The sequence below is a fragment of the Aquarana catesbeiana genome, linkage group LG02 (assembly GCF_042186555.1).
Source record: "Aquarana catesbeiana isolate 2022-GZ linkage group LG02, ASM4218655v1, whole genome shotgun sequence".
Taxonomy (NCBI): Eukaryota; Metazoa; Chordata; class Amphibia; order Anura; family Ranidae; genus Aquarana; species Aquarana catesbeiana.
Window position 1 is genome coordinate 643,310,912 of NC_133325.1, and position 25,461 is coordinate 643,336,372.

At 43.6% G+C, this 25,461-nt stretch overlaps 1 protein-coding gene across 5 annotated transcripts in view; it reads right to left on the reverse strand.

Annotated features, from left to right (window-relative positions):
• SH3KBP1 (SH3 domain containing kinase binding protein 1) overlaps window positions 1-25,461 on the reverse strand; it is a 529,030-nt gene that overhangs the window by 114,682 nt on the left and 388,887 nt on the right. For all 5 annotated transcript variants that reach the window (XM_073616470.1, XM_073616471.1, XM_073616469.1 and 2 more), the window contains one exon: window positions 5,829-5,923. In XM_073616470.1, the coding sequence (XP_073472571.1) occupies window positions 5,829-5,923 (95 nt within the window). The remainder of the gene's footprint in view (window positions 1-5,828; window positions 5,924-25,461) is intronic.

Consider the following 25,461-nt stretch of genomic DNA (forward strand, 5'->3'; position numbering starts at 1 on the left):
AGATAGTAACCATAAATGTAGAAATTTAAAACAATTGTACCATCATCCAAAGTTTAGTGGAATAGAGGTTTGGGAACCTGGTCCCCAAACAAGGTTCACCAAGGGCAAGGGAGCAAGTGGACTATCTCGGTACAGTGTAGGAAAAGTAAAAATAGAACATATAGACAATCGTAAAAAATTACGAAAATGTATTATTACAGACTAAATAACAATAAAATTAAAAACAAGGGTGACTTGGTCATACATAGTACTTCGACTAGTTTCACGGGGTGAACCGTTTCATCAGGAAATACATCTATAGACACAAGGTCAATTGACAAAGTAATCAAAACATAAGCAACATTTACAAAAATTGTACAATTGGGTGGAGGAGAGGAAATGAAGTAAAGGGCTGCTTACCCAAGTCCTGGTGCAGTTGGAGCACAGGGCGTACCCAGTGAAGCCTCCCGTGGTGACTGGGGGAGATTAACAAGTCAATGGGCTGGAGTCTGGGTGGAATGAAGTACAAAAGATAAAGAAGCCAGAACTATAATGTATCAAGGGGAAAGAGTATCCCAGTGAAGTGATAAAAAGTTGGGTTGGGGTGGGGTGATAAGTGAACAGGAGAAGTGGTGCAGACCGTGGATAAAAGTGAAAAACGTAAAAAACAGAGCAAACCACAAAAAAAAAAAAAAAAAACTAAAAACTGGAACACTGCAAGGGTGGGGGGGGGATGGGGGAGAAAGAAAGGAAGGAGGTGGGGAAGGAGGGAAGGGAGGAGGGGGGGGAGAAGGGGGAGAAGGAGGGAACGGGGGGAGAAGGAAAAAAGGGAGGAAAAAGGGAGGAGGAAGGGGGAAAATGGAGAGGAAGGGGGTGGGCAGAGAGAAAGACAGGAAAGAGAAGAAAAACAGGAATAGAAAAAGGCAGAGAGGGAAACCACAGTAGAAAGGAAAAAGGAGGGGGGGAAAGAAAGAAAGGGGGGAGGGGGAGAAAAAGGAGGAGGGGAAAGTGAGGGAAGGGGGGGGGGAGGAGATAGGGGGGAGAGAAGGAGATTGGGGGCAAAGTGGGGGAATTGGGGGGGGACTTGTTAATCCAGTCACCACGGGAGGCTTCACTGGGTACGCCCTGTGCTCCAACTGCACCGGGACTTGGGTAAGCAGCCCTTTACTTCATTTCCCCTCCTCCACCCAATTGTACAATTTTTGTAAATGTTGCTTATGTTTTGATTATTTTGTCAATTGACCTTGTGTCTATTTACAGATGTATTTCCTGATGAAGCGGTTCACCCTACGAAACTAGTTGAAGTACTATGTATGACCAAGTCACCCTTGTTTTTCATTTTATTGTTATGTAGTCTGTATTAATACATTTTCGTAATTTTTTACGATTGTCCGTATGTTCTATTTTTACTTTTCCTACACTGTACCGAGATAGTCCACTTGCTCCCTTGCCCCTGGTGAACCTTGGTTGGTGACCAGGTTCCCAAACCTCTATTCCAGGTATATAAACATAAAGGAAGCATTACAAAGAGAACAGGGTACATTTTCATATACGTATATGGTACAGCAGGCACATATAAGGAATATGACATGTTGGGTTTACATACTCCTTCATTACTGCCAGTTTGCTTATCTACAAACTGGTGGTAATTCTTTTAGAAACTGTTGCAGGGATAGTGACAGATTCTCATAGTGGTGGTAGAAAGAACTACCTGAATCTATCTTTCATAAATTAGGCACAGGCCATGTTAAAGAGGCCATACTGGCAAAAAAGTGACATTACTGCTTTATTGAATTCCCCTGATTATGCTTTGTGCAGTTCTCAGGGATTTCTAGCTTATGGCAAAAGCTAAAACTGCTCACCTACAGTATATAAAGCAGTTGGGTCATAGAAGGAAATCTGTCATTAGAGAAATAAGGAGGCCATCATAGCTTTTTCCCTTCTGATAATTCTATTTGCATGGATTTAATGCTGACTTTAGTGCATTCAGTCATCCAAAACAGGCAAGCTTATGAGGAATTCTAAACCCACTGGCTGTTACTAATTCTGGGTCAGTGACTCAAAGTAATAAAGCAAGAGAAAGACCGGCAACTATTGTGTGCAGAGGATTAATAATGACAGTCCAGATATTTCTCTTATGGCACGTTTCCTTGTAGGAAGGTGGACAATAAGCGGCAGGCCGTAGGAGCAGCAGGGGCTGCATCATATCTACTTACAGCAGACAGTAAAAACACGGGCATCAAATTGCTTTTCCCACACACTTTCCCACACACTCAGCAAATTACAGTGCTTGCGGAGTGTGCTGGAAGGTTTTTTTTTAGTGCTCAAACCATAATGAGGTAGCAAGAAATAGAAAAGTTTTAGTCCTTATTGTCACCAAAGGCTGTATGTAAAGTGTATTTTAAAACCAAACTTTTCTTGTTTAAAGTTTCTGAGGAAAGGGTAGAGTCCATTCAGATTGTTGCAGTGCAGCAACGTGCATTGGTGCTATGGGGTGCCATGCATTGTCAATGGCACGCTAATGCATCTTGCCAACACACACACACACACATTGCAGCACAAAGCATTGTAATGCACTACTGTGTGATGCAAAAAATGGTACATGTCGGATTTTTAGTGCGGTCTGGTGCATTGCAAGCCCATTAAAATGAACAGGCGCCAAAAGGGGCCTATTCAACAGTAATGCCGCGTACACACGATCGGACATTCCGACAACAAAATCCTGGATTTATTTCTGACAGATGTTGGCTCAAAGTTGTCTTGCATACACACGGTCGCACAAATGTTGTCGGAAATTCTGAACGTCAAGAACGCGGTGACGTACAACACTTACGATGAGCTGAGAAAAATGAAGTTCAATAGCCAGTGCGGCTCCTCTGCTTGATTCCGAGAGCATGCGTGGAATTTTGTGCATTGGAATTGTGTACACACGATCAGAATTTCCGACAATGGATTTTGTTGTCGGAAAATTTAAGAACCAGCTCTCAAATTTTTGTTATCGGAAATTCCAACAACAAATGTCCGATGGAGCCTAGACACGGTCGGAATTTCCGACAACAAGCTCCCATCGAACATTTGTTGTCGGAAATTCCGACCGTGTCTATGCGGCATTAGACTTTCTGCTTAAACAGGTACGCGCAAATTATACAGCAAGCTACTTGCTGATTGATTTGATTTAGCCTTCGGTTCAATTAAATGACCCTTTCAGCTTTGAAAGCATAAATGTAATGTAAGAAGATCATATTTTAAGTAGCGTATTAGGCAACTAAAATTTGAGAGGAAAAATAAAAAGCTTTGCTCAATATTTTCTTGTTTAAACGGCTAAAGTGAACTGCTTAATTTACTACCAGCATGGAGACACCAATGGAAATGAAGAATACATGATACAATCAGTGAAAAAAAAATGACACTGTATACATTCCTATCAGTAATACAGAAAAAAGGCAACATTTTAGGCCTCATGCACACTGGACGTGCTGCTCTTAGGGGCGTCTGGCGTTTTTTTTTTTTTTCTGCCTCTAAACGTCCCCCCATGTTAGTCTATAGGAGCGATTTACTAAAATTGGAGCGCACAGAATCTGGTGCAGTTGTGCATAGTAACCAATCAGCTTCTAGGTTTTATGGTCAAAGCTTTATTGAAAAAGTTGTACTTAGAAGCCGATTGGTTGAATGTCACAGCTGCATCACTCTATGTGCTCCAGTTTTAGTAAATCCCCCATTATGCACAGATAGGCGTTTAGAGGAGTTTAGAGGCAGGGGCGTTTAGAAGCAGAAAAAAAACCCCAACAACCAGTGCGTTTAGGAACAATGTTGTTTTGGCAGAAAAAAAAATGCTTGACATGTGTAATCGCATCTAAACGGGCATTTAGCGCTCGAGTGTTGATTCATTTCAAGGGCCAGAATAAATTAAAAATTAATTTATTCTGGCCAATGAAATTAACGCCCAAGGTTCTTGACACGCTTAAACGTGCCTTACACGTATTACAAGCATCAAGTGATTTTTTTTGTGTTTTTTTTTGCCACTGCTGCCAGGAAGAAAGGCATCTAGGAGAGTTTGCAAATCGTCCAGTGGGCATGAGGCCTTAATTAATATGTGATTATTACAACCACTGTTCCATACACAGCATCACCGGTGACCAAGGGGTTGTGTACTGTGCATTTCAATTTCCCCAGAGTATAGTAGACGTGGTAAATCTCTGCTGATTTCCATCATCCAATCATGTGCAAGCAAAAATTTTTGCTGACAGTGTTGACACCTAGGAAAGGACAGTCTTTGCAGTACTTGCCATTTTGCATTATGGCCCCAACATTTTATCCTAAACACAGGCGAAGCTAAGTCCTTTGAATATACCTCTATTTGATCTTTTGGCAGCATATGGGCCTTTTTCATCAGGCAAGCTAGAAGGATTCATCTGGTGTAAGATCTCATGATCTTTCACTCAATATTTAAATGGCTGTTTTGTGATTAGTAGTGGCCCGAAATTATAGCTTTTTTTTTTAGATGCCACCTGCTCCTCTCTTTTTGATTCCATGCTGAGTGACCTAATTGGTTTGGATGGGGATACAATTTTATTGTACACCTCCATCAGCCTGTCCAGTCTACTTGTTTGCCTTTACACCTTCCCCCCTGGTGGCCTTTTATGGTTGGTATTGTAGCTCCCCGTTTTGTAGACCCCTGAAGTGCACCAATGTTCCATAGGTCTCCCTGAGTCCACCTGAAGAAGTGGGCTTCCCGTGAAATGCGCCAAGGTCAACAAACATACCCCCCCCCAAATTGGGGTTTCCCCACTGTGCTTTTCTCTAGTATAATTGCTATTATATTATTAAGATATAATCTATGGTCATATTTTTGGGATATCTGTATGAGAGGATTCTTTTCACAATACCTGCAATAAGCAGGGATATTACTTTAATGAACTTCTCTGGTTTCATCTTCATTATATTTTTTAATAAATTTGTATTTTTAACATTGTTGTTGTGTCTTGGGCATCTCAAAAATGCAACCTTTTGTACTTCCATTCTGACTTAGGATGTGGTGCTTCTTGGCTTGTCCACATACATTTTAAGACTATTGTCAGCCTAAAGAAGAGTGACCACTAGGAACCAATAAGAATCAATGTTGACCCAGTTTTGGTCTAACCTCATCAGGGTGAGTGTGGATTCATTATTATGGCTTACCACAATGAAGAATAGGTAGTTTAGAATAACAAATGTAGTAATTTAAAGCAGAAGTAAACTTTCCCCATGAAAAAAAAAAAATTCTCTCTGCAAAGTCATATCATAATGTGCAAGTATGCATCACATAATAGCACATTATGAAAGACTTACCTTAAAATGAAGCCCTCCAATGGCATGCTGTCACCACTGACAGGGCTTCCGTCTTCACCCAGTCTTCCTTTCCGGCTTTGCGGGTTCATGCCGCTTGAATGGTTGAGCCGCGATGACGTCACTCCCATGCATACGCACAGGAGTCACGGCCGCGGCACAGAGCTCTGAAGGGACGGCCTGAGTAAGCCAGTGACATCACCGGCTGCTGCTCACTGGAATATCTCCTAAACTGTACACGTTTAGGAGATATTCATTTTACCTAAAGGGAAGCTTTGTTATAATCTTACCTCTAGGTAAAACAAGCAGAAAATAATTTACTAGCGCATTAAACAGAACATGTTACTACGGGGCCCTCACACATGCATGCACTAGACTTACAACACATGTATCTATGAGTTCTGTGAGACACAGTCAGCAGCCAAAGAACAGACTATAAACCAGGGAAACCATTTGTTTCAGTCATTTAAGCTGAAGCTGACAGTAGGAGGAAAATACAGTTTGTACATTACTCAGTAAATTACCTTGTTTACAACCAGCACAATTTCACTTTCTCTGATTGTCAATTCATCTTCATTCATGGCTTCATATGGGAAGAGAACTTTACAATATTCCTTGGCTATAAAACAAAAACAAACATTTTGTGTGATTTATTTAGCAACAATAATCTATATGCAAACACAATGATGACAGTTGACAACCGCCTATAAATACGACTCCTGCAGGAAGGAGCAAACTGAGGATGGTTCATTAAAAAAATGGAACATTATATTAAGGTTTACCAACTAAAATACACAACCCTGATCCTGGGGAATACATAGAAAAAAGCCAGATTTACAACCTGGAGCTTGCACAAAACAACTTTACATGTGGCTGTAAACCTCAGACATGAAATTAAAGCATATCCCTCTATAGTGTGTACTTGTTTCAATCCAGAGCACTGAATGTACCTGCTCTCTGCATAAGTCACTTCCAACAAATTTTCCTGACACTAAGAGGTAATAAGATGACAGGGGAGGAGGAAGCTCCAGCACACAGCCTGTGATTGACATCCTCAGCTCTGTCCCTGTGTGAAGGGAGGTATGTCGCTTCCCTCCAATCAACTCTCAAAACTTTCCTCACTGAGATCTGCAGAGTGTACAGTAACTTCAGCTCTTGTCCCGTTTTCTGAAAACTCAGGCAAGCTGTATAAATTCTGGACTTTAAAGTGGAAGTAAAATTGATGTGTAATCAAATGGCTGGCAGGCAGGGTATTTATGACCCTATTGGTCTCTTCTGTCATAAATGCATCCTTCTGCCTGTCATGTTTACTGAGCAACTCAGCGAACATTTACAGCCCCGATCGGCCCCCAATCCATGCCGAGGTGATGTGACTCCTGTGCACATGCGTGGGAGTGGCATCATTGTGGCCTGGCCTATCAAGTGGCCAATGGCACAGGACCCGGAAGGAAGACTGGACAAAGTTGGCACCTCTGGGGGCCCGCCAGATCGGTCCCAGCGCTGCGCTGGAGGACACTATATGACAGGTAAGTCTGCCATAAGGTACAAATAATACCAGGAACATTATGGCATAACCCACCTGGGGGGGGGGGGGGGCTTAAAAAAAAATTAAAGCGGACTTTACTTCTGCTTTAAATTGCTGAAGAGAAGACTGCAGATAAATAGGTACAACTTATGTAGGAAAATTTGTTGCATCTGAGGCTAGTCACTTCATTGAGTGTATGTAAGGGTTTACAACCACTTTAAGTTACTCACTTTTGTTTTTATAGCAGGGAAAAACAAATGCTTTTTAGGACATGGTGGTCCAAACAAACAACCATAGCACAGTTCAAAAACAAACTGATCTAGTATCTGATAAATGAGAAAATGGCAGCTATATTAGGGGAAAGTCTGTTATTTAACATTGAACAATCCTTACTAACTACAGTCAGGTCCATAAATATTGGGACATCAACACAATTCTAATCTGTTTGGCTCTATACACTACAACAATGGATTTGAAATGAAACGAACAAGATGTGCTTTAACTGCAGTAATATGAAAATAGTTCATCTGCCCTCCCCCCACAGCTTAAAAATCTTCTTTTTACATTAAAATACTGCCACTATATAGCTTTTTAGCTGAGCTGTATACCGCAGTTACATCATAAACTGTACAGTTTCTTCAGTGCTGAGAGTTCAGGAAGGAGGAGATTTTCACTGCAGCCTGTATACAAGCCCACATGTGTGATGTCAATATCATGTGACCTGGCTAGCTCTGAGAACAAGAAACTCTACTCTCCAGCATAAAAGACACAACTGAGCATGTGCAGGTCGGCTACTCTGCCTGTGTTAGCTGGCCTTCCCCAGAAAGACAGTGTAGGGAGAGGAGGATCTGTGCATACAGGATAAAACAGCCTTTTTACACAATGCAGAGGATTAACCCCTTAAGTGGAGGTCCGCTGAGAAAAAAATATTAAAAGCCAGCAGCTACAAATACTGCAGCTGCTGACTTTTAATATATGGACACTTACCTGTCCAGGGAGCCTACGATGTCATCAGCCAAAGCCGATACGTCCTTCGGCTCTCGGCTGCTGCCGCCGCCATCCTCGGTAAGGGAATAAGGAAGTGAAGCCGTGTGGCTTCACTTCCTGGTTCCCTACTGCGAATGCGCGAGTCGCCCTGCGCGTCCTCTTAGGTCCCTGCTGTGTCCTGTGTCTCACAGAATACAGCGGGGGAGGACGGGGTAGGCACCGGAAGTGGCATCGGTCACTGCAAGCGCCGCGGTGAGCTATGCCAGGAAGTGGGAGCAATGACCTGTATTAGACAGGTATCTGCTCCCTCCTCCCCCCTGAAAGGTGCCAAATGCGACACCGGAGGGGGGGAGGAATCCAAAAAGTGGAAGTTCCATTTTTGGGTGGAACTCCACTTTAAGTTCCACAGAGAGTAGAACAAGCATGATCTGCTGCATATACAGACTGATTTTACTGTTGTGGGTTTAGTAACACTTTAAGTATAATCCTGCACCCTTTATAATCCTTCCCGCCCGCTGCGGCACTCCTTTAAACAGTTCTGAATGCCAGGGTCATGGGAAAGATTGGCGATAATGTGACCACTGTCAAAGGAGTCACATGATTGGATGCTAGTCCCGCCAGCTACCAATCTTTAGTCTGGACTGAGAGGGCTCTTTGACAGCTTGGTCTTTCTGCTGGGAGTAAGCAGCGAGCATGAGCTCAGCACGTAAGCAAATGTCAGCCTTCCAGCGATGCATGTATGCAGTGTGTGGGCATTAAAGTGTTACTAAACCCACAACAGTAAAATCAGTCTGTATATGCAGTAAAGCATGCTTGTTATACTTACTGTGGAATCTAAGGGGTTAATCATCCGCATTGTGTTAAAAATGGCTGTTTGATCCTGTCATCTCTGATCCTCCCCTCCTTCCATTGTCCCCTGATCATTTTCTGATAACACAGTCTATGGAGTCAGGTTGCACATGCTCAGTTTGGTGTGTATTGCTAGAGAGGTTTTTTTTCTTTTTTCTTGGGAGGGTGCATGTGATCAGCACAGGGCCAATAAGCACTGTCCAGACAGAGGGTCAGGAGTGTTGCAGTCTAACAGAACAGTGAGAAAACTCATCCTACAAGCTTTAACCAGTGCTTGTCTGGACACTGATAGAAGTCACAAGACTGCTACAGTATCTCACAAAAGTGAGCACACCCCTCACTTTTTTGTAAATATTTTATTATATCTTTTCATGTGACAACACTGAAGAAATGACACTTTGCTACAATGTAAAGTAGTGAGTGTACAGCTTGTATAACAGTGTAAATTTGCTGTCCCTTCAAAATCACTCAACACACAGCCATTAATGTCTAAACCGCTGGCAACAAAAGTGAGTATACCCCTAAGTGAAAATGTCCAAATTGGGCCCAATTAGCCATTTTCCCTCCCCGATATCATGTTACTCATTAGTGTTACAAGGTCTCAGGTGTGAATGGGGAGCAGGTGTGTTAAATTTGGTGTTATCGCTCTCACTCTCTTATACTGGTCACTGGAAGTTCAACATGGCACCTCATGGCAAAGAAGTCTCTGAGGATCTGAAAAAAAGAATGGTTGCACTACATAAAGATGGCCTAGGCTATAAGAAGATTGCCAAGACCCTTAAAATGAGCTGTAGCACGGTGGCCAAGACCATACAGAAGTTTAACAGGACAGGTTCCACTCAGAGCAGGCCTCGCCATGGTCGACCAAAGAAGTTGAGTGCACATGCTCAACATCATATGCAGAGGTTGTCTTTGGGAAATAGGCCTATGAGTGCTGCCAGCATTGCTGCGGAGGTTGAAGGGGTGGGGGGTCAGCTTGTCAGTGCTCAGACCATACGCTGTACACTGCATCAAATTGGTCTGTATGGCTGTCGTCCCAGAAGGAAGCCTCTTCTAAAGATGATGCACAAGAAAGCCTGCAAACAGTTTTCTGAAGACATGCAGACTAAGAACATGGATTACTGGAACCATGTCCTGTGGTCTGATGAGACCAAGAAAACAGGGGTATGGCTGGAGAATCCTCAAAATGTACGGCACCTCATCCCAATTAATTTAGCAAAAATTGTCAAACGGGGAAAGAGAGAGGTTGATTATAACGGTGCCAATAGATAAGAATATTGCAAGAATGTACATAAAAAATCAATTTACTTTATTTCATATATAGAAAAAGGCCTAAACATCAATTCATAAATGTACAAAGGTGTGAGGGAATGCTGCACATTTAAATAAAAAAGAGAACAGGCCAAGATGTTGAAGGGGCCAGTATATAGTACAGGTAATCAAATCCTACATGTTTCGCCAAAGCATTGGCTTCCTCAGGGAAATGATATAGGCCTGTGCCAAAATTGTAGGTTCTAAGTGAAATTGTCTTTTCACTTAGAACCTACAATTTTGGCACAGGCCTATATCATTTTCCTGAGGAAGCCAATGCTTTGGCGAAACATGTAGGAATTGATTACCTGTACTATATACTGGCCCCTTCAACATCTTGGCCTGTTCTCTTTTTTATTTAAATAAATGTGCACTATTCCCTCACACCTTTGTACGTTTATGAATTGATGTTTATGCCTTTTTCTATATATGAAATAAAGTAAATTGATTTTTTATGTACTTTCTTGCAATATTCTTACCTGATGAGACCAAATCAAACTTATTTGGTTCACATGGTGTCAAGCGTGTGTGGCGGCAACTAGGTGAGGAGTACAAAGCCAAGTGTCTTGCCTACAGTCAAGCATGGTGGTGGGAGTGTCATGTCTGGGGCTGCATGAGTGCTGCCGGAACTGGGGAACTACAGTTCATTGAGGGAAGCATTAAGGCCAACATGTACTGTGACATACTGAAGCAGAGCATGATCCCCTCCCTTCGGAGACTGGGCCGCAGGGCAATATTCCAACATGATAACCACTCCAAACACACCTCCAAGATGACCACTGCCTTGCTAAAGAAGCTGAGGGTAAAGGTGATGCGCTAAGTATGTCCCCAGACCTAAACCCTATTGAGCATCTGTGGGGCATCCTCAAACAGAAGGTGGAGGAGCGCAAGGTCTCTAACATCTACCAGCTTCGTGATGTTGTCATGGAGGAGTGAAAGAGGACTCCAGTGGCAACCTGTGAAGCTCTAGGGAACTCCATGCCCTAGAGGGTTAAGGCAATGGTGTATTTATGTTTTTTGCTGCCCTAGGCCTGACTAAGCTCGTGCACCTCCTAATTTAACTATGACCCACCTCTTCTTGACAAGGCCACACCCCTTCCTTTTTAAGATCCGCCCTGTCATCTTCATGGGAGGACAGAGGGACGCCGCGGGAAGAGGACAGTGAGGGATGTGGCATCTTTTCATTTGGGGGGTAAGGGGATATGTGCTGGGTGCTTTGGGAGGCTCTTACACTGAAGTCGTGTCCCTCCTCTGTGGCTCCTCCTCCTTCTGGCTGTGTACACTAGAACATTGGAGCCGAGAAGGGAGGAGGAGCTGAGGAGTGTGTGTGGCTGACAGTGGGGAGAGAGGTGTCGGCTGCTACGGAAAGCCCATCGCCGCTTGTAGGACTCCGGGCGGCAGATGTCCTGGGTGCCCACGCTGGCGCATCCCTGTCTGGCAAGTTACCGAAACTCAGTGCCGGAACTTATTGTGGGCTCCGGGACAGTGGCATCACTAGGGTTGGCCTAGAGGATATCAGGTTAGGCACTTCCTAATGGCTCAGTCCCTGGGAACAGTAATGGATAATGGCCAACAGGCTCTCTTACCAGACCCGGTGAAACTGCAACAATGATCCCTCCGGCTGAACATTTGCTCACTATGGGTTGCCCAGGCCAACCCTAGTCAGTAGTGTAGCATGTCTGTACCCTGGCAGTGGCTTCATCTTTCTCCCCCTCCGGTGGTGCGGGTACAGCGTGGCTCCCTCTCTGGTGGTGCGGGTACAGCGTGGCTCTCTCTCTGGTGGTGCGGGTACAGCGTGGCTCCCTCTCTGGTGGTGCGGGTACAGTGTGGCTCCCTCTCTGGTGGTGCGGGTACAGCGTGGCTCCCTCTCTGGTGGTGCGGGTACAGCGTGGCTCCCTCTCTGGTGGTGCGGGTACAGCGTGGCTCTCTGTGGTGGTGCGGGTACAGCGTGGCTCTCTGTGGTGGTGCGGGTACAGCGTGGCTCTCTGTGGTGGTGCGGGTACAGCGTGGCTCTCTGTGGTGGTGCGGGTACAGCGTGGCTCTCTGTGGTGGTGCGGGTACAGCGTGGCTCTCTGTGGTGGTGCGGGTACAGCGTGGCTCTCTGTGGTGGTGCGGGTACAGCGTGGCTCTCTGTGGTGGTGCGGGTGCAGTGTGGCTCTCTCTGGTGGTGCGGGTACAGCGTGGCTCTCTCTGGTGGTGCGGGTACAGCGTGGCTCTCTCTGGTGGTGCGGGTACAGCGTGGCTCTCTGGTGGTGTGGGTACAGCGTGGCTCTCTGGTGGTGTGGGTACAGCGTGGCTCTCTGGTGGTGCAGGTACAGTGTGGTCCTTTGGTGGGGCGCGTACAGCGTGGCTCTGGTGGGGCGAGTAACAGCGTGGCTCTGGTGGGGCGGGTACAGCGTGGCTCTGGTGGGGCGGGTACAGCGTGGCTCTGGTGGGGCGGGTACAGCGTGGCTCTGGTGGGGCGGGTACAGTGTGGCTCCCTATCTGGCTTCCCCCAGCACAGTACTCTCTTTTTCTCCTCCTGAAACCCCCCCCTCCCAGCAGAGTGCATGCATGCTGGGGGCTGTAGCATGGTGTCTGTGGACACACAGGGGCTGCCACTCTTCAGGGATCATTTTTCTCATGATGCCCCCAAGGTCTTCTGATTGGCTCTCTGCTGTGACCAATCATGGGGAGGGAGACATCAGGCAGGAAGCTGGGCAGCGGCATGGCGAAACCAATTAGAGCCGCTCTCTCTCTTCTCCATTCGGCTGACAGAAGGGGGAGGGGGAGGCGAGCAGGGGAGATACACAGACAGCCCACAGCTCTCCTTTCCCTGTCACAGTGCTGCTGCTCCATTTACTAGAGAACTCCGCAGCAGCAGAGAACTCCCCCGCTCGCCCCCCCTCCCCTTTCTGTCAGCCGAAGGGAGGAAAGAGAGCGAGCGGTTCTAATTGATTTTGCCACGCCGCCGCCTAGCTTCCTGCCCGCTGTTTCCCTCCCCATGATTGGACACAGCAGAGGGCCAATCAGAGAGAGAGAATCACGGCTTTATGGGGCGGCTTGATGGCTCCTACTTAAACTGCTTTCTGACCCCATCTGCAGCCGCGACGCCACTGCACTCCTAAGCTGTACTCTCCAGATGTGCCCTGCTGTGCGGGAGAGGGCGCGGGTGCTGTTTTGGTGGTGGGGGTGGTGGCTTTTTTGCCGCCCCCTGCAAAGTGCCGCCCTAGGCCTGGGCCTTGTTGTCCTAGGCCAAAACACAGCACTGGGTTAAGGCAGTGCTGGAAAATAATGGTGGCCACACAATATATTGACACTTTGGGCCCAATTTGGACATTTTCACTTAGGGGTATACTCACCTTTGTTGCCAGCGGTTTAGACATTAATGGCTGTGTGTTGAGTTATTTTGAGAGGACAGCAAATGTACACTCACTACTTTACATTGTAGCAAAGTGTCATTTCTTCAGTGTTGTCACATGAAAAGATAGAATAAAATATTTACAAAAATGTGAGGGGTGTACTCACTTTTGTGAAATACTGTATTTACAGATAATGAGAAAAGGTTTTTTGCAGTTTATATTTACTAAAATAATTGCATTTCCATGTTCTGTCTACTGTGGGAGACCAGATATAGTGAATGCAGGTTCTGGGTTTAGTAACACTTTAAAGCCCACCCTTTTACCGTGACACGTGTTGGGCAGTTGTAAAGGGGTTAAACAGTATATCACTATACTATTGTTATGACCAGGTTCTGTATATTGCACCTGTAAATCCATCTTTTGTTAATGCTAAACTACCTGACATTGTGTCAATAAGTTATTTTCCTATAACTTGAGCATCTTTCAAAATAAAATTACTGAAACCAAAAACTGGAAAACGATATTGAGAACAAATGTGTAGTTTCGTCAATAGCATAGCAACTGATCCGGCTTCACTACAAATAATTTGAGATGAACTCTATGAAGTGGTTGCTTATGTCATTTTTCTACAGCAGATGATACAGCTTCCTTGGAGAGCCAAGAGGTTTGAGCCCATGGTGGAATGCTTTTGGTTTTGCGGAGTAGATTTGGGAATGATTAAACCCTCTATAAAATCAAATGACTTTATGGAAAAAAATTAATTGGATTTGTAAAATTGGTCATTGCAGGCAACATCTCTACTTTCATTCTCATTTTCTTCTCTCCAGGTTTAATGACTCAGCCCCTGAGATCTGATAGAAACCCACTGAGAATAAACCGAGTACATGAAAAATAAAGATATTGCCAATAGCAACTATTTAAATGGGCCATCACATCTGTAGCTGCCTCCTCCAATTACCTCTCTTCCTTGATATTCTCTCTCATGTTTCAGTCTCTTTCCTATATCCCTCTGGAAATCACAGTTGGTACCTTTCTTACCTTGAAATAAATAAACCTTTCCTGACAGAAATATGGATGGTGCCATTTCTACCTAATTAAAGCGTTTGTTAACCAAAAAATAAAAAAGGAAAAAACGAAGAAAAAGAAAAAAAAAGGGTCCTGCTCCTTTAATTCCTTTCGCTGCCAGGCCCTGTGCTCCATTTTGTACACTCAGGTGGCCAGACTATTTTTAAAAATGTTCCTTTGTTTTTTATTTTTCACTTATAGCTTTCAGAATTTGTGAAAGACCCCCCCCCCCAAACCATATATTTTCTGAAAGCACATGATAAGAAAAATAGAAAGAAGGTGCTACTGATTTTTTTTTAGACCCCGTGGTATTTGCGCAAATGTTTATCAAACCAATAGATTAGCAAAAAATACACTAAATCCAATATTAGCAGATAAAAACACAGCAAATTTTACAAAATGGATTGAGGGGGCGATCTGACTGGCGGGGGGACACATCTGGACCCCCCAAGCCCCATGCAGCACCTGAAGCCAGTGGGAGTGGAAGAGGAGGGATGCCGGCTAATGATGGTGGCTGCTGGGGGTGAAGAAGGGGGGTGAAGGGGATAGGAGAGGAGAGTGGGGTGGGAGGGGGCAGTTTTAGAGTGCAGCGGGGGTGGAGAGGCAGGGGACAGGGAATCAGCGGTGTGGGTGGGGCAGTCACATTAGGGGTTAATAACTCTGATCAGCGAGTTTAAATCCACTGATCAAAGTTACAGAATTATTCAGCAGAGTCTGCTGAACAATTCTGATATAAGCTTATGGTCACTGAAGTGACCATAAGCTTATAGGAGAGGGAGAAATGAGGTCCGTATGCCGTACTGACCTGGCCACCTGCAGGCACTTTTGTATGGCGTACGGACCTGGCAGTGAAAGGGTTAAAGCATGTTATATGACACGTAAGAAAAAAATATGCGGCGCTTACTACATATTATTACACTCAAAGGAAGGTAAATAAGTTATGTAAAACCAACAACCATACCGGGAGATTACAAGGCAGGAACTCCAGGTATTAATTTTGTCTATACAATTGATCTTCCACTACATTGTGCAACCAAAGGTCACAACAAACCAGTATTGCATCAAAAAATGAAACTACTTTCAAACAGACGCAAAGCCTACAAATTAAACGGAAATTTTACTAATCAGTAGCTGTTTCTAAATAGCAGGAGAACCTAATAAAAAATTGCCAATAACATGTGTAACGTGAATAAATATCAATAAATAATGCAATGAGTGTGAGAATAACTAAATCCACACACAATGCAGCATAGATTCTAATTAAAATCTTCAAAATCCACCACTCCAACGATAATATAAATAGATACAAATAAATAATATTTACCTAAAAAAATGAATGCAAATAAGGCAATCAGTGCGGCATCCAAAAAAATCATCAAATAAATAACTAGTAGATAAATATGTGTAACAAGTGAAACACAACTAAATCCATACACAGTGCAGCATAAATATCTAATTAAGATCTTCAAAAACCACCTCTCCAACGATATTATAAATAGATACGAATGAATAATATTTACCTAAAAATTAGGTGAATGCAAATATGACAATCAGTGCGGCATCCAAAAAAATCATCAAATAAATAACTAGTAGATAGATAAGTGTAACAAGTGAAACACAGCATAAAGTGCAACATCAGTGTTAGGGCTCTTTCACACGGGGTGGATCAGTGATGATCCGCCCTGTGAACACCCGCTTGCTCAGCGGGTATCGCTCCGCCGATCCCCGCTGAGCAGGAAGATGACGGGTCCGTCGGACCTGTCAGAGCACCGCTCTCCCCTATGGGGGATCGGATGATGACGGACCGTAGAGTCCGTCGTCACCCGATCCGATAACGGATGGAAAAGTAGGGTTTTCCTCTGTTACACTTTTTCGGATCGGAGCGGGTCGGATGTCAGCGGACATGTCACCGCTGACATCCGACGCTCTATAGGGATACATGTATGTCCGTTTTTCATCCGAAAACGGAAGGATGAAAAACGGACATACGGATCGTCCGTGTGAAAGAGCCCTAAACTAAATCAAAACTACACACAAAGTGTAATAGAATAATAATGTGGATAAAAAAAGAACAATCTCAAAAGAGCCCCATATATGTTCAAATCTCCATCGTGACAAATTCAATTGGAAAATCGTGCCAAAAGAGTTCCTCCAAGAGTAACCAGTGATAGATTAAAGGTGTGTGAAAGTGATGGTTCCCCCAGCCTCTCACCTCACGGCTGAACGATAACAGCCCTGTAAGCTAATGACAGATAAGGCAGCTTCCCGATCTCCTTGATGACAGGGGTCCCCAGGCTTCTGCTTCCAGGTAGCTCAAGTAAAGTCAGATCAAAAAAAGGGGGGAGGACTCCATAGTGTAGTAAATAAATTCACAAATTTATTAAAACATTTTCCCACTTAAATCTAAAACCATAGGTAAAAACGAATACTACAGCTGCTCTACGCTCACCGATCCCAGCCGTGATCGGAAAGACGAATGCAGCCATACGACCCGCCTCTCTCCCCCCTGACGTGTTGCGTGACTACCACGTCACTTTTTCAAATACCCTTTGAAATACTGCCTCCTATTGCAGTGTCCCCCTCTGTGTATGATTTATAAAATATAAATGCTGCAAATACCTAATTTCACAGCTGAGATTGCGATCACATGACCAGCCAGCTCTTTCCCTCTCACCACCTCCTCCTCCCCTCCAGACTAACATCAGCAGGGGAATCTTAGCCTTGCCTGCTGCATCTCTCAGAGGAGGAAAAGAGAAAGCTGGCTGGTCATGTGATTGCAATCTCGGCAGTGAAATTAGGCATTTATAGCATTTATTTTTATAAATCACACACAGAGGGGGATACTACAATAGGAGGCAGTGCTGATGGTGTATACAGGTTAGAGTGGCTTAACAACCACTTTAATTAGCCTAATTTGACTAATTAAAAAGTTAGCATACGTATATTTATATGGTCCAGTTGGGTATGTATACTAAATCGTAATTGGTCTAATGCAAAAGCAGTATAAAGTATTTACACGTGGGGTTGTTCAAATCACTACATTTAACCGCTTCCATACCGGCCTATTCTGGCACTCCTCTCCATCATGTAAAAAATCATCTTTTTTTGCTAGAAAATTACTCAGAACCCCCCAAACATTATATATGTTTTTTTCAAATGCGGTTTTTTTTTTGGAAAAAAAAAGTTTCACGAATTAAACAATAACTAAACAGTAAAGTTTGCCCAATTTGTTTGTATAATGTGAAAGATGACGTTATGCTGAGTAAATAGATACCCAACATGTCACACTTAAAAATTGAGCACACTTGTGGAATGGCGCCAAACTTTGGTACTTAAAAATCTCCATAGGTGAAGCTTTCAATTTTTTTTTTACAGGATACTAGTTTAGAGTTACAGAGTAGATCTAGTGCTAGAATTGCTGCTCTCATTCTAACGCACGTGGCGATACCTCATATGGTGTGTGACTGGTCCTCTTTATGGAAAGATAAGACCCCACATTTCTCTTCCAGGCTGAAAAGATTGAGATAAAAAAAAAAAATTTACCAATCTCTTTCTTTCCAGCCGAGAGCTCGGCTTCGTTTATTTTCGCAGGTCGGGAGTGATGTCATAACATCGCGCCCGGGCCTCCGACGGTCATAGAGATGACTAGGGACCATCTGATCACCGGAAATCTCTATGATCATCGTACAGCGGCAGCTTCTTTCTTCGGGCCGCCGCTCGCACGAGCGAGCCAGGAGAAGCCCTGCAGGGCAGCAGGAGGTGGGCGATGTCCCCTCGCACCGACTGTAAGAACGATCAAGCAGCTGAACTGCTGCTACGATTGTTCTTATGGTGCACAGAATTGCCGGCTCTAAAAGATGATATCTGAATGATGCCTGTAGCAGCAAGCATCATTCAGATATCCCCATTGAAAGTCAAAGCCGTCACATGAAGTCCTTGGGCTGAAAGTGGTTAACCATGTAGCAAACAATCAGGTTTTTCTAGGAAATTAATCATTTCAGCTGCCCTCTAGGAAATGCGGCCTACTGTCTCTCTGATGCTGCTTCTGTCAGGCTTGTTCTGTACTACAGTAGCAGCTACGGATGCTGCTGTGTACATCAACGTTCAACGTTTCTAAACAGCGTTCAGAAGCTTAATTGAGAAATGCAATGTAACAGAATTATTGTTACATTGAATTTACTCATATTTCATAATATATATATATATATATATATATATATATATATATATATATATATATATATATATATATATATATATATATACATATACATATACGCACACACACCAATCAGCCATAACAGTATGGCCACCCACCCACTACTGAGTATGGCCCCCTTTTGCTAAAACAGCCCTGACCCATTGAGGCATGGACACCGAACTAACAGCCACATGAATGGCAGGATCCAAGGTTTCCCAGCAGAACGATGCCCAAAGCATCACACTGTCTCTGTTGACTTGCCTTCTTATACCACATCCTGATGCCATCTCTTCCCCAGGTAAGTGACGCACACGGCCATCCACATGATGTAAAAGAAAACGTGATTCATCAGACCAGGCCATCTTCTTCCGTTGCTCCATAGTCCAGTCCTGATGTTCATGTGACCATTGTAGTAGCTTTTGGCTGTGGACATGGGTCACCATAGGCTTCACATCCCCACACATAAACTGGCATCCCAGTCTTAGTCCGTAGGGTTCAATTTTGAGTTGGCCCACCCTTTGTAGCTATAACAGCTTCAACTCTTCTAGGAAGGCTGTCCACAAGGTTTAGGAGTGTGTCTGACCTCACAAATGCGCTTCTGGAAGAATGGTCAAACTTTCCCAAAGACACAGTCCTAAACCTTGTGGACAGCCTTCCCAGAAGAGCTGAAGCTTTTATAGCTGCAAAGGGTGGGCTAACTCAATATTGAACCCTACAGACTAATGCCCTGTACACATGGTCGGACATTGATCGGACATTCCGACAACAAAATCCATGGATTCTTTTCTACGGATGTTGGCTCAAACTTGTCATGCATACACACGGTCACACAAAGTTGTCGGAAAATCCGATCGTTCTGAACGCGGTGACGTAAAACACATACGTCGGGACTATAAACGGGGCAGTAGCCAATAGCTTTCATTTCTTCATTTATTCTGAGCATGCGTGGCACTTTGTGCATTGGATTTGTGTACACACGATCGGAATTTCCGACAACGGATTTTGTTGTCGGAAAATTTTACAGCAAGCTCTCAACTTTTTGTGTCGGAAATTCCTATGGAAAATGTGTGATGGAGCCCACACACGGTCGGAATTTCCAACAACAAGGTCCTATCACACATTTTCCATCGGAAAATCCTATTGTGTGTACAGGGCATAAGACTGGGATGCCTTAAAAGTTCATGTGCGTGTAAAGGCAGGTGTCCCAATATAGTGTGTGTGTGTGTGTATATATATATATATATATATATATATTTTTTTTTTTAATATATACAAATCAAATGTGTGACTTTTCATCTGCATATGTCGTCAGCTAATGAAAACCTTACAAAAAAAATTAAAAAGTTTCATAAAGTGTCTCTGTTAAAAATGTCTCCTTACTTTCTGTCCTGGGGCAACATTGTCACCTCAAGAAAGAGAAATGGGAGGAAAATCCCCCCCCCAAGGCTAGGTTCACAATAGCCTGCACTGTGCATTCCGGCTGTGGGAATCGCATCTGTTCCCAGAAGACGCGCAGGTGTGCCATTCATTCGGAATGGCATCTCAGCATGCAGTACGTTTGCGGGAACCGCAGGGAAAACACATGGTCAAAAAGACTATGCAATTTTTTTGCGGCCATGCTTTTTAAAAGGTGTATGCATCTTTTTTTTTTTTTTGGAATGCAGGCACAGCAGCCCATTTGTAATTGGCAACGTGCAATAATTCATTTGTGGGCACATCCCAAAAATAAATCGCAAAAGAGTAGAGCATTGTTAAGTTTTGTATTCAAGACAGGCAGGAAAATCTTGAAAGGGAAGGGCTTTTTATTGTCACAATCAGGAGGAGTTATTTCCTACTGCAGACTATAATCAGATATTGCAGTTTGCCAAGTCTGACGTTATTCCCAAGGCAAGACTGAAATTCAGATCATAATTTACAGTGTAACTTCATCGCACTGTATGCAAAACTAAGATCTACAAAATTCTAGAAAAGTACTAATTGTTATAAAAAAATGAACCATAGAAATGAATAAGTATGAGGCTTAACCGGCAAAAGGGATTTTATGAACCCCCCACCCCCCCCAAAAAAAAAAAAAAAAAGAAAAGAAGCCTTTAACTAATTCTATCGCTGCTATAAAAAAAATCATAAGTGTATATCTAAATATATCATTGAAATAATATATTTACTAATATTCTTGTGCAAACTTGGTTAGTAACTCATTTCTGTGCTCAATATAGCAATCTCTGCTACACTGTGCACATATAGCATCTCTAGCTCAAAATTATGACAAGCATTAAAGAGGAAGTAAACTCTCCCACTCTGTTGCTACTTTTTATCTAGACCATTATATAAGCAAACATTACCCATTGCAAATAAGCCTCAATTTCTCCAGGGATTAGGCTGCGTCATTTTAGGTACTGTCTCCCGAGTCTGCACTGCAAATTACTTCTGCCCTTCCATGTATGGCTTGCTGTATTCTCGCACATGCATGACCGCGTCTTAACCAAGCCTCCATTTCAATCCGACGTTGCTATGGCGACCGTGCTCCACCGCTCATAGCCGACCTGACAGTGCAGAATTACATAGTAGTTTTGCCATTCACATATTGTGTGCCTGTCAGGCTGCTGTATGCTGCTGCTAAACACTGCTATGCTATGTAGTCCGATGGCAAAGTATACACCCCATGTGATGTCACGCGGTCACATGGGGTGTAGCAGGAAGTTTAGAAAGAATCTGAAGTCTTGCGGGTTTTGATCTCAGTGCCGCTGGGAGAGGAAATCACTTCCATGGCATCCTGTCAATGGAGAGACTGTGTAACGGCACTCAGAGCGTGCCGTGAAAAACGGGAGAGATGCGCATGCGCCGGTGACGTCACTACACAGAGCGAGACGGGTTACATGAAAAGTAAGCAAGTAAGGAGACATCTACATGCAGAAACCATTAGAGTTTTTTAAGCAGACTGAGATGTGATAAAGTTGTGGGGGAGAGTTTACAACCACTTTAAGTCTTAGGCCCCATACACAGTATTACATTTTCTGCAATTTTTGTATTCACATTTACCAAAACCATATAATATGAGTTTCAATTTGTATGCAGTCAGGCAGGCCCTTGCACTACATGTTTTGGTAAATCTGAATACTCTTTGCCGTCCGCCCGCCCCCCCGCCCAAAAAAAAAAAAATTTCCACCGGCCGCCACTGCAAACGTTATCTCCATTACATGTGAGTGGAGGATTAGTAGTTTACAGAAGGAAAATAGGATTGTTTGTGTTTTCAGTTCAGCTCAGATTAAGAGCCTGTTCACACCAAAATACAATGAAAAATGCACAGATTAATCTATTGTGTTCACACGTGCTTGCAGGTGTTTTGCATTGCATTGCACTGCGTTGCATTTCGTTTCTGCATGTGTTCAGATGCATTTTTCAGTGCATTTCTTTTTTAACGTTTTTCCCACAAACTTTTTTTTTTTTGGGCGCATTGCCAAAGAAATGCAGCCTGCACTACTTTTTTCAAACGCATGTAATCTCAACAAAATGGTGTGAACTACACCCTTTGAGAAACATTTCCTCACTACCTGTCAAATGCTCTCTGAAGAGCGATCCAACGTGGATCACTCTTCAAAGACCAAAGGTTATGGAACAGAGCCCTGTTACTGTTTCTTTCCTGTAATTATTAGTGGTCTAGAGTATGATCTGTATATAAAAATCTTTATGCCAATAGCTTTACTCAAAGTATATCCCTCTTAAGTGTCTACTTGTCCCAATTAAGAGCACTAAGTGTCATTTTTTTCTGCTGCTTCATTCCTCTATCTGCATGAATCACTTCTGACAAGTTTTCCTGACACCAAGAGAAAAAGGTGACAGGGGAGGGATAGTCAGCTAACTGACAGAATCAGCTCTGCTGCTGTGTGAAGAGGGGGTGTGTCCCATCCCTCCAATCAGCTCCCAGGGTTCTGCAGAGTGCAACTTCGGCTCTCTGCCCCCCACCCTCCGCCCGCTTTATAAATTCTGCACTTTGACTAGATGTAGGGAAGACTGCAGATAAACAGGTAAAACTTAAGTGGGATGACTTGTTGTATCACCTGAGGCCATTCACTTCGATGGGTAAATGTAAGGGTTTACAACTAATTTTAAGTATATGTGAATCCTCACCTTGTAAAACAACCCATTCAGTTTAAAATAAAAATGCAGTATATATAAAAATAACAATATAAATACTTGTATTAGTTATTTATTTTTTATAAGAGATTGCATGATCTCTGTTCTCAGTTGCATAAGGGGCTTAGAGAGGTAGGGGTGGAGACTGCAAGAGAGAAGGTCAACAGGAGGCAGAGAAACAGCAATGCACTGCTCTTCTCAGTGATTAGCTGTGTGGGGGTAGGCGTGCCAGTACAAGTCTGACCATTGGAGTACCGGTACAGGCACAGGTGGAGCGCTCATATCACATGCTGATCTATGTCTTCTTTGATGTAAGTGCAATACAACCCTTTCTTTAAAATAAATGTTTTAAATACTACACCATGAGAGTGTTCTTTCCTCTCCCTCTCTATATGGTAACACTGGAGCTCTGAATATGGTATCTTTGGTATCCTACATTGTTGTGGAAATTTTTATTAATGTATGTTGTCAGATGTCCCCCAGTGTATGTTTTGCTGCAATATGCTCATGCGAGCGTATACGCACACACAGACCTTGGTGGAAGACCATTGGCTGCGGCAACCTTCCTGTGGACACATGAGATCTGTTTGCTCTTTTAGGGATGTTTGTTTATGCCTCACCAAGAGGCTGGCCACCCCACAGCAACTGCATTAACGCTCCTAACAAACAGATCTGCGTACATGGGAACCATCGCATAACCGCACAAAAATTATGTCCCACTGAGCCATGACAGAGTATGGGTCACATCACTGGTAGCGGTAGGAATGTGCACACAATCATGTTCAGTGCCCTGTAAATAGTGTTCAAATTGTGAGACACTTTGTGTCTCAACAAGAAGCTGGCCACATGGCTCTGCACAGGACCGTCTGCACACGTTACTACTAGAATTCTATTTGAATATATACATGTGTGTGATTGGTTCTTTTCAAAGAATACACGTGTCTGATTGGCTGATTCTGAAGCCACCACCTTCCTTTGTTATTCATGCATAAATAAAGGCAGCAGATCATGCTAGGGAGGATTTTGCTAAGCTCAACGTGATACCAGCGTCTGTCTGTGTTACTTGGAGATATACAAGCGCGCTTTCCCGACATTATACAAGAAAGCTATGACTGTGCTTATTAGCGCACGGAATTATTTGCTTATAAAGAGAAGCTTATAAAAGTTCCACAACAACATTGAATGGATGTCAGCATCACTTTGAATTGTATTTCTGTGACCTCAAGTGTGATATCTTGGAGTTTTTCCATATGTGCATTTGACTGCCTGTATAAGGGGTCAATTAAGTTTGGTGAGTGCATAGTGTGCCTGCATGCTGGTGGAGAGGAACATTTCCTATATTCAATGAGGACATCATTAATGATTGGGATTTATTAATGGACTTTGCAATTTAATAGAATATGTACATGCATTTGTTTATTCACTATGGTGATGTGTAATTCATGTTATACAAGTGTTTTTTTTTTCCTGTTTTTCTCACATTGGAGTACAGGTAGCCTGTGCTCCCAAATAAAATACAAAGAAAACTGACCACACTGGGGTGGATGTGCTTCCATGCATGGTGTGGTTAGTTAAAAATAGGAAAGCAGGGGGACTGCCAAGATCATCAGATATCTCACAATGGAATAAATACAGAGAACAGGATACTTTTTATGCAAGTACATGGTAGAACAGGCATGTACAGTGGGGACGGAAAGTATTCAGACCCCACTTACATTTTTCACTCTTTGTTATATTGCAGCCATTTGCTAAAACCATTAAAGTTCATTTTTTTCCTCATTAATGTACACACAGTACCCCATATTGACAGGAAAACACAAAATTGTTGTCATTTTTGCAGATTTAAAAAGAAAGTGAAATATCACATGGTCCTAAGTATTCAGACCCTTTGCTCAGTATTTAGTAGAAGCACCCTTTTGATCTAATACAGCCATGAGTCTTTTTGGGAAAGATGCAACAAGTTTTTCACACCTGGATTTGGGGATCCTCTGCCATTCCTCCTTGCAGATCCTCTCCAGGTCTGTCAGGTTGGATGGTAAATGTTGGTGGAGTCAGGGCTCTGACTGGGCCATTCAAGAACAGTCAAGGAGTTGTTGTGAAGCCACTCCTTCGTTATTTTAGCTGTGTGCTTAGGGTCATTGTCTTGTTGGAAGGTAAACCTTCGGCCCAGTCTGAGGTCCTGAGCACTCTAGAGAAGGTTGTCGTCCAGGATATCCCAGTACTTGGCCGCATTCATCTTTCCCTCTATTGCAACCAGTCGTCCTGTCTCTGCAGCTGAAAAAACACCGCCACAGCATGATGCTGCCACCACCATGCTTCACTGTTGGGACTGTATTGGACAGGTAACGAGCAGTGCCTGGTTTTCTCCACACATACCACTTAGAATTAAGGCCAAAAAGTTCTATCTTGGTCTCATCAGACCAGAGAATCTTATTTCTCACCATCTTGGAGTCCTTCAGGGTTTTTTTTTAGCAAACTCCATGTGGGCTTTCATGTGTCTTGCACTGAGGAGAGGCTTCCGTCGGGCCACTCTGCCATAAAGCCCTGACTGGTGGAGGGCTGCAGTGATGGTTGACTTTCTACAACTTTCTCCCATCTCCCGACTGTATCTCTGGAGCTCAGCAACAGTGATCTTTGGGTTCTTCTTTACCTCTCTCACCATGGCTCTTCTCCCCCGATAGCTCAGTTTGGCCGGACGGCCAGCTCTAAGAAGGGTTCTGGTCGTCCCAAAGGTCTTCCATTCA